The 17294-nt window shown below is 47.0% G+C and overlaps 1 protein-coding gene across 2 annotated transcripts in view; it reads left to right on the top strand.

Annotated features, from left to right (window-relative positions):
* ldlrad4a (low density lipoprotein receptor class A domain containing 4a) overlaps positions 1-17073 on the top strand; it is a 44468-nt gene extending 27395 nt beyond the window's left edge. Inside the window, exons 2-4 of one of the 2 annotated variants that reach the window (XM_036953670.1) lie at positions 12541-12707; positions 15452-15505; positions 15810-17073. In XM_036953670.1, the coding sequence (XP_036809565.1) occupies positions 12541-12707; positions 15452-15505; positions 15810-16385 (797 nt within the window). In that variant the 3' untranslated portion in view covers positions 16386-17073. Of the gene's footprint in view, positions 1-12540; positions 12708-15451; positions 15521-15809 lie in introns of both variants that reach the window. The other variant, XM_036953668.1, reaches the window with a different exon arrangement.
* The last annotated feature ends 221 nt before the right edge of the window (positions 17074-17294 follow it).

The raw sequence follows: 17294 nt of genomic DNA, 5'->3' as shown, positions 1-17294 counted from the left end.
ACTAAAGCAGCACAGTCATGATGATATGAGGACTCGCTTTTCTGTCTGCTTGTCTTTCTGCTTGTCTGTCTGTCTGACTGTCTGCCTACCTGTCTGACTGTCTGCCTACCTGTCTGTCTGTCTGGAAGTCTGCCTGCCCGTCTGTCTGTTTGCCTGTCTGCATGGCCTCCCCCTTATAAGATGATCCCGTTACATGGCAATGTGGGTTGAAGTTTGGCATTTCCGTTTCACATTAAACATGTGGTAGACAGTCGAGGTTTGGCAGGGACATTTTAGGTACAATTTGTCTGTGTGTGTGTGCAGTTTTGCATGGGGGATTTTTGGGACGTTTTAGTGTGTGTGACTGTGTGTGACTGTGTGTCACAGGGTGATATGTGGCGGTAGAGGGTTTGGAGGCATACAGCTAGCTGGCTGTGTTTGGCTGTCTCAGTCTCCTCCTCTCCAGTCTCAGCCTCCAGTCCTGGGCTTCCTCACTCTCCCTCCCTCCCTCCTCCCCTGTCAGATCACCCTGGCTCCTTTCCATCTTCCCCCCTCAGATCTTCCCTTCTCCTCTCCCTCCTCCCCCTCAGATCTCCCCTTCTCTCCCTCCTCAGATCTCCCCTTCTCCCCTCCTTCCCCCCCTCAGATCTCCCCTTCTCCTCTCCCTCATCCCCCCTCAGATCACCCTTTCTCCAAGGCAGTTAACCCCCAAAACAAGGAAGTTAACCCTCAAAACAAGGAAGTTAAACCTCAAAACAAGGCAGTTAACCACCAAAACAAGGCAGTTAACCCCAAAACAAGGCAGTTAAACCTCAAAACAAGGCAATTACCCCTAAAACAAAGCAGTTAAACCTCAAAACAAGGCAGTTAACCCTCAAAACGACAGCTCCCTGGGCGCCAATGACGTACAGCCCACCTGCACCTCTCTGATTCAGAGGGTTTGGGTTAAATGCGGTAGACACATTTCGGTTGAATACATTCAGTTATGCAACTGACTTGGTTTCCCTCCCTCCCTCCTATCCGGTCAGATCGTGAGAGCACAGCTGTTTTCCTTCTGTTATGAAACGGCAGGCCTAAGAGAGGAAACAGAAAATGGTTTCATGAAATATAGATCTGATTCTGCAGCCTAAACAGAGCCTCAGCCAGGTTCACTCTGTGTGTGTGTATGTGCGTGTGTGCGTATGTGCGTGCGTGTGTATGTGTGTACTTTTCTCAGTATCTGAGCTCACATAAAGAAGTTATGTAATGCCTCTCCTCTCCTGCTGCATTCTCCAAGACACACGTACACACACGCGCACACACGTTCGCCAGCCAGCTCCATATTCCTTTAATAAGCCAGACGCTTGCGTTGACCTGAATTGTGTATGGTGAAAGTGGTGTTGCATACCTTCACCACCCATCAGGAAGTCCAGGACCCATTTGCACAGGGCGGGGATTAGACCTAGGGTCCTTAGCTTAGTGATGAGCTTGGAGGGCACTATGTTGTTGATGGCTGAGCTGCAGTCGATTCACAGCATTCTTACATACTGTAGGTCCTCTTGTCCAGATGAGATAGGGCAGTGTGCAGTGTGATGGAGAATGCGTCGTCCGTGGATCTGTTGGGGCGATATGCAAATTGTAGAGGGTTTACTCTAGGGCGTCGAGCAAGGTGGAGGTGATATGGGCCTTGATTAGACTCTCAAAGCACTTCATGATGACAGAGGAGTGCTGTGGGGCGATAGTCATTTCGTTCAGTCACCTTGGTTTTCTAAACTTGCTTGGGTAGAGAAACAATGGTGAACATCTTGAAGCAAGTGGGGACAACAGACTGGGATAGAGAGAGATTGAATATGTCCGTAAACACTCCGGACAGCCATGCTCTGATGACGCGCCTAGGGTGGAGAGGGGGTTTCTCTACCACCTGAGTCACACAGGACCCCCAGCCCCAGTATATACCCACACTGGATCCCCAGCCATAGTATTTACCCACACTGGATCCCCAGCCCCAGTATTTACCCACACTGGAGCCCCAGCCCCAGTATTTACCCACACTGGACCCCCAGCCCCAGTATTTAACCACACTGGACCCCCAGCCCCAGTATTTACCCACACTGGACCCCCAGCCCCAGTATCTACCCACACTGGAGCCCCAGCCCCAGTATTTACCCACACTGGATCCCCAGCCCCAGTATTTACCCACACAGGATCCCCAGCCCCAAATATATACCCACACTGGATCCCCAGCCCCAAATATATACCTACACAGGGTCCCCAGCCCCAAATATATACCCACACAGGATCCCCAGCCCCAGTATTTACCCACACTGGAACCCCAGCCCCAGTATTTACCCACACTGGATCCCCAGCCCCAGTATATACCCACACAGGAGCCCCAGCCCCAGTATATACCCACACAGGATCCCCAGCCCCAGTATTTACCCACACTGGATCCCCAGCCCCAGTATATACCCACACTGGATCCCCAGCCCCAGTATTTACCCACACTAGCTCCCCAGCCACATTATTTACCCACACTGGCTCCCCAGCCACAGTATATACCGACACTGGATCCCCAGCCCCAGTTTTTACCCACACAGGATCCCCAGCCCCAAATATATACCCACACAGGATCCCCAGCCCCAAATATATACCCACACAGGATTCCCAGCACCAAATATATACCCACACAGGATCCCCAGCCCCAAATATATACCCACACAGGGTCCCCAGCCCCAGTATATACCCACACAGGATCCCCAGCCCCAAATATATACCCACACAGGATACCCAGCCTCAAATATATATACCCAAACAGGATACCCAGCCCCAGTATATACCTACACAGGATACCCAGCCCCAAATATATACCCACACAGGATACCCAGCCCCAGTATATACCCACACAGGATCCCCAGCCCCAAATATATACCTACACAGGGTCCCCAGCCCCAGTATATACCCACACAGTATCCCCAGCCCCAAATATATACCCAAACAGGATACCCAGCCCCAAATATACCCAGCCCCAGTATATACCTACACAGGATACCCAGCCCTAAATATATACCCACACAGGATACACAGCCCCAGTATATACCCACACAGGATCCCCAGCCCCAAATATATACCCACACAGGATACCCAGCCCCAAATATATACCCACACAGGATCCCTAGCCCCAAATATATACCCACACAGGATCCCCAGCCCCAAATATATACCCACACAGGGTCCCCAGCCCCAGTATATACCCACATAGGATCCCCAGCCCCAAATATATACCCACACAGGATACCCAGCCCCAAATATATATACCCAAACAGGATACCCAGCCCCAGTATATACCTACACAGGATACCCAGCCCCAAATATATACCCACACAGGATCCCCAGCCCCAAATATATACCTACACAGGGTCCCCAGCCCCAAATATACCCAGCCCCAGTATATACCTACACAGGATACCCAGCCCTAAATATATACCCACACAGGATACACAGCCCCAGTATATACCCACACAGAATCCCCAGCCCCAAATATATACCCACACAGGATACCCAGCCCCAAATATATACCCACACAGGATACCCAGCCCCAAATATATACCCACACAGGATACCCAGCCCCAGTATATACCTACACAGGATACCCAGCCCCAGTATATACCTACACAGGATACCCAGCCCCAGTATATACCATTAAACTTATCTTATAAAAATCAATCAATCATAATCACTAGTTAACTACACATGGTTGATGATATTACTAGATATTATCTAGCGTGTCCTGCGTTGCATATAATCTGACTGAGCATACAAGCATACAAGTATCTAAGTATCTGACTGAGCGGTGGTAGGCAGAAGCAGGCGCGTAAACAGTCATTCAAACAGCACTTTCGTGCGTTTTGCCAGCAGCTCTTCGTTGTGCATCAAGCATTGCTCTGTTTATGACTTCAAGCCTATCAACTCCCGAGATGAGGCTGGTGTAACCGAAGTGAAATGGCTGGCTAGTTAGCGGGGTGCGCGCTAATAGCATTTCAAACGTCACTCGCTCTGAGCCTTCTAGTAGTTGTTCCCCTCGCTGCTTCGATGGTGGCTGTTGTCGTTGTGTTGCTGGTTCGAGCCCAGAGAGGGAAGGAAGCTATACTGTTACACTGGCAATACTAAAGTGCCTATAACAACATCCAATAGTCAGAGGTTAATGAAATTAAAATGGTATAGAGGGAAATTGTCCTATAATTCCTATAATAACTACAACCTAAAACTTCTTACCTGGGAATATTGAAGACTCATGTTAAAATGAACCACCAGCTTTCATATGTTCCCATGTTCTGAGCAAGGAACTGAACAGTTAGCTTTCTTACATAGCACATATTGCACTTTTACTTTCTTCTCCAACACTTTGTTTTTGCATTATTTAAACCAAATTGAACATGTTTCATTATTTACTTGAGGCTAAATTGATTTTATTGATGTATTATATTAAGTTAAAATAAGTGTTCATTCAGTATTGTTGTAATTGTCATTATTCTAAATAAATACATTTGTTAAAATCGGCTGATTAATCGGTATCAGCTTTTTTGGGCCTCCAATAATCGGTATCGGTATCGGCTTTGAAAAATCATAATCGGTCGACCTCTACCCAGTATAGACCCAGTATATATCTCAGACCCAGTATATACCTCAGACCCAATATAGACCCAGTATATATCTCAGACCCAGTATAGACCCAGTATATACTTGAGTCACCAAGATGGCATAGCAGTCAGTCTTTTGTCCTCGTCTTGTCGTGTCCCGTATATATATATATATAATTTTCTTCGCATACCTTTTTATACATTTTTTTTTATTTTCCACAAACTCATCTTCAAAACACTCTCCTGCAACCCGCCTCACCAATTTATATAAAAAAGAAAGTATTATTTACCTCAAATCTGTAATCTTCCATAGAAGCTAACCAGAAGCTAGCCAGAAGCTAGCCAGAAGCTAGTTAACTTCTTTACTGGCTAATCGTTAGTATTCAGCTAACCACGGTTTGTGGTCATCAGCTATCTTTTATCTCTAAAATCTATCGCCAGTTTTGTACGGCGCGGCTCGGACCGGAACATACGGGACCTATTTTTCTCTCCATGTCCCCGGATTTCAACCGCAAGCTCTGGACATTTATACCTGTATCTCGCAGCTAGCTAGCTGCTATCCATGTGACTATCGGCTTACGTCGATTCCGGAGCAAACATAAATTATTCCAGAGCTAGCCAGCTGAAGAGTTCCATCAGTCACTCCTGGGCTACAATCACCTATCCGGACCCGTTTTACTGCCAACGCGGAGCCCCACCGGGCCCTCACAACTTGACTACCGACGTTATCTGCCCGAGGGAGTTATCCAGCTGGCTCCTCCGTCGCGACGTTACCTGAACGCCCATCTGCATCCCGCTAATCGTTAGCTGTCTTAACCGGCTGCTATCTGAATAGACCTATCGGACATTTTTTTTTCTTTTTTCTTGGGCCTCTCTAACTATATCTATTTTTTTTTTGGCGAATTGGATTGATCCCCTCTACCACACGGAACCCCACTAATTCTACCGACAGAAACGCACTAGGTGGCTAAAAACAGACCTCCATCCTGTGCTAACTTGCTACCGATGGCCCGGCTAGCTGTCTGAATCGCCGTGACCCCAACCAACCTCACTACTCACTGGACCCTTTTGATCACTCGACTAAGTGTCAACTTAGACTTAATGTCAATATGCCTTGTCCCTTGCTGTTCTGGTTAGTGTTTATTGGCTTATTTCACTGTAGAGCCTCTAGTCCTGCTCACTATACCTTATCCAACCTATTAGTTCCACCACCCACACATGCGATGACATCTCCTGGTTTCAATGATGTTTCTAGAGACAATATCTCTCTCATCATCACTCAATACCTAGGTTTACCTCCACTGTATTCACATCCTACCATACCTTTGTCTGTACATTATACCTTGAAGCTATTTTATTGCCCCCAGAAACCTCCTTTTACTCTCTGTTCCAGACATTCTAGACGACCAATTCTCATTGCTTTTAGCCGTACCCTTATCCTACTCCTCCTCTTTTCCTCTGGTGATGTAGAGGTGAATCCAGGCCCTGCAGTGCCTAGCTCCACTCCTATTCCCCAGGCGCTCTCTTTTGATGACTTCTGTAACCGTAATAGCCTTGGTTTCATGCATGTTAACATTAGAAGCCTCCTCCCTAAGTTTGTTTTATTCACTGCTTTAGCACACTCTGCCAACCCGGATGTTCTAGCTGTGTCTGAATCCTGGCTTAGGAAGACCACCAAAAATTCTGAAATTTTCATCCCTAACTACAACATTTTCAGACAAGATAGAACTGCTAAAGGGGGCGGTGTTGCAATATACTGCAAAGATAGCCTGCAGAGTTCTGTCCTACTATCCAGGTCTGTACCCAAACAATTTGAACTTCTACTTTTAAAAATCCACCTCTCTAAAAACAAGTCTCTCACCGTTGCCACCTGCTATAGACCACCCTCTGCCCCCAGCTGTGCTCTGGACACCATATGTGAACTGATTGCCCCCCATCTATCTTCAGAGCTCGTGCTGCTAGGCGACCTAAACTGGAGCATGCTTAACACCCCAGCCATCCTACAATCTAAGCTTGATGCCCTCAATCTCACACAAATTATCAATGAACCTACGGAGTACCTCCCCAAAGCCGTAAACACGGGCACCCTCATAGATATCATCCTAACCAACTTGCCCTCTAAATACACCTCTGCTGTCTTCAAACAAGATCTCAGCGATCACTGCATCATTGCCTGCACCCGTAAAGGGTCAGCGGTCAAACGACCTCCACTCATCACTGTCAAACGCTCCCTGAAACACTTCAGCGAGCAGGCCTTTCGAATCGACCTGGCCGGGGTATCCTGGAAGGATATTGATCTCATTCCCTCAGTAGAGGATGCCTGGTTATTTTTTTAAATGCCTTCCTAACCATCTTAAATAAGCATGACCCATTCAAGAAATTTAGAACCAGGAACAGGTATATCCCTTGGTTCTCCCCAGACCTGACTGCCCTTAACCAACACAAAAACATCCTATGGTGTTCTGCATTAGCATCGAATAGCCCCCGTGATATGAAGCTTTTCAGGGAAGCTAGAAACCATTATAAACAGTTAGAAAAGCCAAGGCTATCTTTGTCAAGCAGACATTTGCTTCCTGCAACACTAACTCAAAAAAGTTCTGGGACACTGTAAAGTCCATGGAGAATAAGAACACCTCCTCCCAGCTGCCCACTGCACTGAAGATAGGAAACACTGTCACCACTGATAAATCCACTATAATTGAACATTTCAATAAACATTTTTCTACGGCTGGCCATGCTTTCCACCTGGCTACCCCTACCCCGGTCAACAGCACTGCACCCCCCACAGCAACTCTCCCAAGCCTTCCCCATTTCTCCTTCTCCCAAATCCAGTCAGCTGATGTTCTGAAAGAGCTGCAGAATCTGGACCCCAACAAATCAGCCGGGCTAGACAATCTGGACCCTTTCTTTCTAAAATTATCTGCCGAAATTGTTGCCACCCCTATTACTAGCCTGTTCAACCTCTCTTTCGTGTCGTCTGAGATTCCCAAAGATTGGAAAGCAGCTGCGGTCATCCCCCTCTTCAAAGGGGTGGACACTCTTGACCCAAACTGCTACAGATCTATATCTATCCTACCCTGCCTTTCTAAGGTCTTCGAAAGCCAAGTCAACAAACAGATTACCGACCATTTTGAATCTCACCATACCCTCTCTGCTATGCAATCTGGTTTCAGAGCTGGTCATGGGTGCACCTCAGCCACGCTCAAGGTCCTAAACGATATCTTAACCGCCATCGATAAGAAACATTACTGTGCAGCCGTATTCATTGATCTGGCCAAGGCTTTCGACTCTGTCAATCACCACATCCTCATCAGCAGACTCGACAGCCTTGGTTTCTCAAATGATTGCCTCACCTGGTTCACCAACTACTTCTCTGATAGAGTTCAGTGTGTCAAATCGGAGGGTCTGTTGTCCGGGCCTCTGGCAGTCTCTATGGGGGTGCCACAGGGTTCAGGGTTCAATTCAACTCCCTTCTCTGTATACATCAATGATGTCGCTCTTGCTGCTGGTGAGTCTCTGATCCACCTCTACGCAGACGACACCATTCTGTATTCTTCTGGCCCTTCTTTGGACACTGTGTTAACAACCCTCCAGGCAAGCTTCAATGCCATACAACTCTCCTTCCGTGGCCTCCAATTTCTCTTAAATACAAGTAAAACTAAATGCATGCTCTTCAACCGATCACTGCCTGCACCTGCCCGCCTGTCCAACATCACTACTCTGGACGGCTCTGACTTAGAATACGTGGACAACTCCAAATACCTAGCTGTCTGGTTAGACTGTAAACTCTCCTTCCAGACCCACACCAAACATCTCCAATCCAAAGTTACATCTAGAATTGGCTTCCTATTTCTCAACAAAGCATCCTTCACTCATGCTGCCAAACATACCCTTGTAAAACTGACCATCCTACCAATCCTCGACTTCGGCGATGTCATTTACAAAATAGCCTCCAATACCCTACTCAACAAATTGGATGCAGTGCCATCCGTTTTGTCACCAAAGCCCCATACACTACCCACCATTGCGACCTGTACGCTCTCGTTGGATGGCTCTCGCTTCATACTCGTCGCCAAACCCACTGGCTCCATGTCATCTACAAGACCCTGCTAGGTAAAGTCCCCCCTTATCTCAGCTCGCTGGTCACCATAGCAGCACCCACCTGTAGCACGCGCTCCAGCAGGTATATCTCTGGTCACCACCAAAACCAATTCTTCCTTGCGCCGCCTATCCTTCCAGTTCTCTGCTGCCAATGACTGGAACAAACTACAAAACTCTTTGAAACTGGAAACACTCATCTCCCTCACTAGCTTTAAGCACCAACTGTCAGAGCAGCTCACAGATTACTGCACCTGTACATAGCCCACCTATAATTTAGCCCAAACAACTACCTCTTTCCCTACTGTATTTATTTATTCATTTATTTTGCTCCTTTGCACCCCATTATTTTTATTTCTACTTTGCACATTCTTCCACTGCAAATCTACAATTCCAGTGTTTTACTTGCTATATTGTATTTACTTTGCCACCATGGCCTTTTTTTGCCTTTACCTCCCTTATCTCACCTCATTTGCTCACATCGTATATAGACTTGTTTATACTGTATTATTGACTGTATGTTTGTTTTACTCCATGTGTAACTCTGTTTCGTTGTATGTGTCGAACTGCTTTGCTTTATCTTGGCCAGGTCGCAATTGTAAATGAGAACTTGTTCTCAACTTGCCTACCTGGTTAAATAAAGGTGAAATAAATAAATAAATAAAAAATCAATAAAATAAATATACAGTATAGACCCAGTATATACCTCAGCCCTAGTATAGACCCAGTATATACCTCAGCCCTAGTATAGACCCAGTATATACCTCAGCCCTAGTATAGACCCAGTATATACCTCTTCCCCATTATAGACCCAGTATATACCTCAGCCCAAGTATAGACCTAGTATATGCCTCAGCCCCAGGATAGACCCAGTATATACCTCAGACCCAGTATAGACCCAGTATATGCTTCAGACCCAGTATAGACCCAGTATATACCTCAGCCCCAGTATAGACCTCAGACCCAGTATAGGCCCAGTATATGCCTCAGACCCAGTATAGACCCAGTATATACATCAGCCCCAGTATAGATCCAGTATATACCTCAGCCCCAGTATAGACCCAGTAAATACCTCAGACCCAGTATAGAGCCAGTATATACCTCAGACCCAGTATATGCCTCAGCCCCAGTATAGACCCAGTATATGCTTCAGACCCAGTATAGACCCAGTATATACCTCAGCCTCAGTATATACCTCAGACCCAGTATAGACCCAGTATATACCTCAGCCCCAGTATAGACCCAGTAAATACCTCAGACCCAGTATAGACCCAGTATATACCTCAGACCCAGTATATGCCTCAGCCCCAGTATAGACCCAGTATATGCTTCAGACCCAGTATAGACCCAGTATATACCTCAGCCTCAGTATATACCTCAGACCCAGTATATGCCTCAGCCCCAGTATAGACCCAGTATATGCTTCAGCCCCAGTATAGACCCAGTATATACCTCAGCCCCTAGTATAGACCCAGTATATACCTCAGCCCAAGTATAGACCTAGTATATGCCTCAGCCCTAGTATAGACCCAGTATATGCCTCAGCCCTAGCATAGACCCAGTATATACCTCAGCCCCAGTATATACCCAGTATATACCTCAGGCCCAGTATATGCCTCAGCCCCAGGATAGACCCAGTATATACCTCAGACCCAGTATAGACCCAGTATATGCTTCAGACCCAGTATAGACCCATTATATACCTCAGCCCCAGTATAGACCTCAGACCCAGTATAGGCCCAGTATATGCCTCAGACCCAGTATAGACCCAGTATATACATCAGCCCCAGTATAGATCCAGTATATACCTCAGCCCCAGTATACACCCAGTAAATACCTCAGACCCAGTATAGAGCCAGTATATACCTCAGACCCAGTATATGCCTCAGCCCCAGTATAGACCCAGTATATACCTCAGCCTCAGTATATACCTCAGACCCAGTATATGCCTCAGCCCCAGTATAGACCCAGTATATACCTCAGACCCAGTATATGCCTCAGCCCCAGTATAGACCCAGTATATGCTTCAGACCCAGTATAGACCGAGTATATACCTCAGCCCCAGTATAGACCCAGTATATACCTCAGACCCAGTATAGGCCCAGTATATGCCTCAGACCCAGTATAGACCCAGTATATACCTCAGCCCCAGTATAGACCCAGTATATACCTCAGCCCCAGTATAGACCCAGTAAATACCTCAGACCCAGTATAGACCCAGTATATACCTCAGACCCAGTATATGCCTCAGCCCCAGTATAGACCCAGTATATGCTTCAGACCCAGTATAGACCCAGTATATACCTCAGACCCAGTATATGCCTCAGCCCCAGTATAGACCCAGTATATGCTTCAGACCCAGTATAGACCCAGTATATACCTCAGCCCCAGTATAGACCCAGTATATACCTCAGACCCAGTATAGGCCCAGTATATGCCTCAGACCCAGTATAGACCCAGTATATACCTCAGCCCCAGTATAGACCCAGTATATACCTCAGCCCCAGTATAGACCCAGTAAATACCTCAGACCCAGTATAGACCCAGTATATACCTCAGACCCAGTATATGCCTCAGCCCCAGTATAGACCCAGTATATGCTTCAGACCCAGTATAGACCCAGTATATACCTCAGCCTCAGTATATACCTCAGACCCAGTATATGCCTCAGCCCCAGTATAGACCCAGTATATGCTTCAGCCCCAGTATAGACCCAGTATATACCTCAGCCCCAGTATAGACCCAGTATATACCTCAGACCCAGTATAGCCCCAGTATATACCTCAGACCCAGTATATACCTCAGCCCCAGTATAGACCCAGTATATGCCCCAGTATATACCTCAGTCCCAGTTTATGCTTCAGCCCCAGTATAGACCCAGTATATACCTCAGCCCCAGTATAGACCCAGTATATACCTCAGACCCAGTATAGCCCCAGTATATACCTCAGACCCAGTATATACCTCAGCCCCAGTATAGACCCAGTATATGCCCCAGTATATACCTCAGTCCCAGTATATACCTCAGCCCCAGTATATACCTCAGACCCAGTATATGCCCCAGCCCCAGTATAGACCCAGTATATGCTTCAGCCCCAGTATAGACCCAGTGTATACCTCAGACCCAGTCCCAGTATAGACCCAGTATATACCTCAGCCCCAGTATAGACCCAGTATATACCTCAGCCCCAGTATAGACCCAGTATATACCTCAGACCCAGTATATACCTCTCTGTCTCTCACTTTCTCTATCTCTATCTCAATCTCTCGCTCTCTCTTTCTTCCTCTCTCTCCCTCTCTGTCTGTCTGTCTCTCTCTTTCTTGCTCTGTCTGTCTGCCTACCTGTCTGAGTCTGCCTGTCTGTCTTCCTCTCTCTCTGTCTCTCTTTCTCACTCTCTATCTTTCTCTCAATTCAATTAAATTCAAGGGGCTTTATTGGCATGTGAAACATTTGTTAACTTCGCCAAAGAAAGTGAAGTAGATAATATACTGAAGTGAAATAAACAATAAAAATTAACAGTAATCTCTATCTCTCTCCCTCAGACCCAGTATAGACCCAGTATATACCTCAGACCCAGTATATACATCAGCCCAAGTATAGACCCAGTATATACCTCAGCCCCAGTATAGACCCAGTATATACCTCTCTCTCTCTCTCTCTCTCTCTCTCGCTCTCGCTCATAACATTAGTGAACATGTCTGTTTGGTTGTGCTATCTCTGTCGCCCTCTTGTGGTCAGACGCATAACACCTAGCTCCAAAATCTTCAACATTCTACACCATACTCTATATAGTGCACTGGAATTTGACATGTATATTAAACCTCTGTGTTTCTCTCTCTGTTTCAGCTGAACTGGAGTTTGTTCAGATAGTAATCATAATGGTGGTGATGACAGTGATGGTGGTGGTGATTATCTGTCTGTTGAACCACAGGCTGTCTGCCCTGGCCTTCTTTAGCAGACAGACACACAGCCACGACCAGGACAGACAGCGGGATCAGGTCAACATGCAGCACGTCAGTACACAACTTCTTACCTACCTACCTACCAGTCTAACTAACAAATGATGCTTCATCCTCATTTTTATTGATGATTCTGGCTGGGGGCAGTGAGCAGAGCTGGAGGAGTTAGGAGGAGAAAGGAGGAGCTGGATGAGCTAGGAGGAGATGGAGGAGCTAGGAGGAGCTGGAGGAGCAAGTAGGAGCTGGAGAAGCAAGTAGGAGCTGGATGAGCTAGGAGGAGCTGGATGAGCTGGAGGAGCTAGGAGGAGATGGATGAGCAAGTAGGAGCTGGAGGAGCAAGTAGGAGCTGGAGAAGCTAGGAGGAGATGGTGAGCTAGGAGGAGCTAGGAGGAGCAAGGAGGAGTTGGAGGAGCAAGTAGGAGATGGAGGAGCAAGTATAAGCTGGAGGAGCTAAGAGAATCTAGGAGTAGCTGGAGGAGCAAGTAGAAGCTGGAGAAGTTAGGAGAAGCTGGAAGGAGCTAGGAGGAGCTAGGAGAAGCTAGGAGGAGCTGGAGGAGCTAGGAGACGCTAGGAGGAGCTGGAGGAGCAAGTAGGAGCTGGAGAAGCTAGGAGAAGCTAGGAGGAGCTGGAGGAGCACGTAGGAGCTGGAGGAGCTAGGAGAAGCTAGGAGGAGCTGGAGGAGCACGTAGGAGCTGGAGGAGCTAGGAGGTACTAGGAGGAGCTGGAGAAGTTAGGAGGAGCTAGAAGGAGCTGGAGGAGCTAGGAGGAGCTGGAGAAGCGAGGAGGAGATGGTGAGCTAGGAGGAGCTAGGAGGAGCAAGGAGGAGTTGGAGGAGCAAGTAGGAGATGGAGGAGCAAGTATAAGCTGGAGGAGCTAAGAGAATCTAGGAGTAGCTGGAGGAGCAAGTAGAAGCTGGAGAAGTTAGGAGAAGCTGGAAGGAGCTAGGAGGAGCTAGGAGAAGCTAGGAGGAGCTGGAGGAGCTAGGAGACGCTAGGAGGAGCTGGAGGAGCAAGTAGGAGCTGGAGAAGCTAGGAGGAGCTGGAGGAGCACGTAGGAGCTGGAGGAGCTAGGAGAAGCTAGGAGGAGCACGTAGGAGCTGGAGGAGCTAGGAGGTACTAGGAGGAGCTGGAGAAGTTAGGAGGAGCTAGAAGGAGCTGGAGGAGCTAGGAGGAGCTGGAGACGTTAGGAGGAGCTGGGAGGATAGTGCAGTGTACTGCTCCCATTGCTGAGGAGAGGAGAGCGACTGGAGAGAAAGAGAAATGATAGAGAAAGGAAGAAAGAGCAGATATAGACAGCGACAGAGAAAGAGAGATAGATCGATGGATGGATGGATGAGACCCAACCAAATCATGAGAGAACAAAAACATAACTATTTGACACATTGGAAAGAATCAACAACAAAAAACTGATCAAACTAGAATGTTATCTGGCCCTAAACAGAGAGTACACAGTGGCAGAATACCTGACCACTGTGACTGACCCACACTTAAGGACAGGTTTGACTATGTACAGACTTAGTGAGCATAGCCTTGCTATTGAGAAAGGCCACTCTAAGCAGACCTGGCTCTCAAGAGAAGACAGGCTATATGCACACTGCCCACAAAATGGTCTCTGGTTGTCTGGGTATTGTTTGAGCTTCCTTCATGGGCTGGCAGAATGCAGGGAGGGAGGTGGCCTTTACGCTGTTGTAGCATATTCCAAAATTCAAGAATTCTCTTATTCAGATTTTTTCCCTATTTCCAAATACTACTCTTCCCCTGTGTCTCTCACTTCGTTAGCTACCGTAGACTTTCATTATGTTAGTGTAATCAAACTGCAGATAAACCCAGCTGGTCCTGTGTAGATTTAGACCGGAGTGGCTTCTAAACACCAAACGCAGAGGAGAGAACACCGTCACAAATGGCATGACTACATATTCCCTATGTAGTGCACTGCTTTTGACCGGGGCCCATACATAGGGAATAGAGTGCCTTTTGTGACACAGACAAGAAAAGCAGACTGCAGTGAGAGAGTGAGAGATAGCTAGAAGGATAGGGAGACAGTGAGAGATAGCTAGAAGGATAGGGAGACAGTGAGAGATAGATAGCTAGAAAGATAGGGAGACAGAGAGAGAGAGAGTGAGATAGCTAGAAGGATAGGGAGACAGTGAGAGAGATAGATAGCTAGAAAGATAGGGAGACAGTGAGAGAGAGAGTGAGATAGCTAGAAGGATAGAGAGTGAGACAGTGGTGTCAGGGTTAACCCAACTAGGTTGTTTAGAAACACAGCAAGCTAACAGAACAGCCACAGTGGGGCTCCCCAGCCCCTTCTAGCCACAGCACTGTTAATCAGTACTTTCTGCCAGACGGGGCTCGGTTGATTTTTAACAATATCTCAAATCAATTCAATTCAAAGGGCTTTATTTGCATGGGACACATATGTTTACATTGCCAAAGCAAATTAAATAGATAATAATCAAAAGTGAAATAAACAATAAAGATTGACAGTAAACATTACATTCACAAAAGTTACAAAATAATAAAGACATTTCAAATGTCATGTTATGTCTATGTACAGTGTTGTAACGATGTGCAAATAAAGTACAAAATGGAAAATAAATCAACATCTCTCTTCCTCCCTCCTTCTCTTTTTCCCTCTCCTCTACCTCTTTCTCTCTTCCTACTCCTCTCTCCTCTGCTCTCTCCCACCTCTTCTCTTTCTCTCTCCTCTGCCTCTCTCCATCCCCCTTTCTTTCTCCCCTGTTCCTTCTCCCCCTCTCTTTATGTCTCTCTCTATCTGTCCCTGTCTCTCTATCGCAGGATGGCTGTGTGTGGCCAACCAACAGTTTGGTGATGCAGCAGGAAACCACAGAGGTGAGTGGGAAAAATGTACGTCATGGATCGTCTACCGTTGTTACGCGTACCTTGCATTGTCATTTGATAGGTTAACACAGTGCAAGCCCCTTTGCTGTTGACTGAGTTCCATTGCATAATGGCTGGACCCCTGACACATTCAGAGCAGCTTCTCTGTCTCACTTGAATCAGATAACATACATTCAAAGTATAGTGTTAATATTTACTTAGCCTAGTGATTTGATATGCTGCTACACAGTGCAGTGCAGTCCATAGTGTTGGTTATATCCCTGAGGTGCTGACTCTCCCCCCCCTCCCCCCATAGGTGATGTTTGGGCCCAGGCCGACCCAGGAGAGGTTCAACCCTCCCTCCTTTATGCAACGGGAGCATTTCAGCCGCTTCCAGCCCACCTACCCCTACCTGCAGCAGGACATTGACCTGCCGCCCACCATCTGTCTTTCTGATGGGGAGGAGCTGCCGCCCTATAAAGGCCCATGTACCTTACAGCTAAGAGACCCAGAGCAGCAGCTGGAGCTGAGCAGAGCATCCATCAGGCCCCCCCCTAACAGGACCATCTTCCACAGCGACCTGATCCATGTTTACGTCCACAGTGGTGGCCCTCGACCCCCCAGCAGTAACGCTGGTGTCAGTGCCACTGAACGCATGGAGGGACTGCCTCCCACCTACAGTGAGGTCATGGGTCACTACCCAGGATCCTCTGTGTTTCACCACCAGAACCAGTACAGCAATAAAGAGCCGTTCGCCCAGTGGACAGGGAGCAAAGACAGGACACTGACAGACAGAGACAGGCAGATGAGCAACGAAAGCACAACCACCACAGGCTCCTCTGGCTCTGGCAAGGTCAAGGACAAAGAGAAGGATAGGAACAAACCGGTGTGAGGGGGGGGGGGGTTGTAGCTGGTCTGTACCAAACAGGACCTACCCCTCTCACCTGAAGGGGAGTGGCCTCCTCTCAGCATTCCCCATGCACAATATGAAGAAGCCTGAGGAGCCAAGCTTACAAACACTCTTTTTGTATTCCTTCGTTCGGCATTCAAGAGCTGTGGGCTTCTGCTTGAACACTAAGGCTTCATAGCTCATTTCTTGTTTGTTTATTTTTGTATGCTTTCATTTATTTAAATAAGATTGTTGACACTGATTTTATTTGAATGACTGTAACACCCAGTTATAGAAGTTATGGCTTTTATTGTCTTAAATAAATAAAAATCCCAGATCAGTGCACAAACCTTCAATCAGAATCAGAGTGCCACGATTCTGCTAAATCAACGGGATATATTATCATAAATCAAAAGCTGACCTAACTTATTGTTTAAAAACTTCTCCTAGTTTGATTGTTTATGTGGGCTCCAAATGTTTTGAAAGACTGGTTATTTTTCTGTTATTATCCACAACTCTGATCCAGCCTAACGTCCCCTGAAACTAACTCCAACACGGCAGTTCAGTTTAAAGACACACTGAGTATACCAAACATTTGGAACAACTTCCTAATATTGAGTTGCATCCCCACCCTTTGCCCTCAGAAGAGCCTCAGTTCATCAGGGCATGGACTCTACAAGGTGTCGAAAGCGTTCCACAGGGATGCTGGCCCATGTTGACTCCAATGCTTCCCACCGTTGTGTCAAGTTGGCTGGATGTCCTTTGGGTGGTGGACCATTCTTGATACACACGGAAAACTGTTGAGCGTGAAAAACCCAGCAGAGTAGTAGTTCTTGACACAAACCGGTGCGCCAGGCACCTTTTACCATACCCCATTCAAAGGCACTTCATTTGTTTTGTCTTGCCCATTCA

This window comes from Oncorhynchus mykiss, chromosome 18, assembly GCF_013265735.2.
Source record: "Oncorhynchus mykiss isolate Arlee chromosome 18, USDA_OmykA_1.1, whole genome shotgun sequence".
Classification (NCBI taxonomy): domain Eukaryota; kingdom Metazoa; phylum Chordata; class Actinopteri; order Salmoniformes; family Salmonidae; genus Oncorhynchus; species Oncorhynchus mykiss.
Note: the sequence above shows the minus strand (reverse complement) of the source record. Positions and strands in the feature narration are given on the sequence as shown.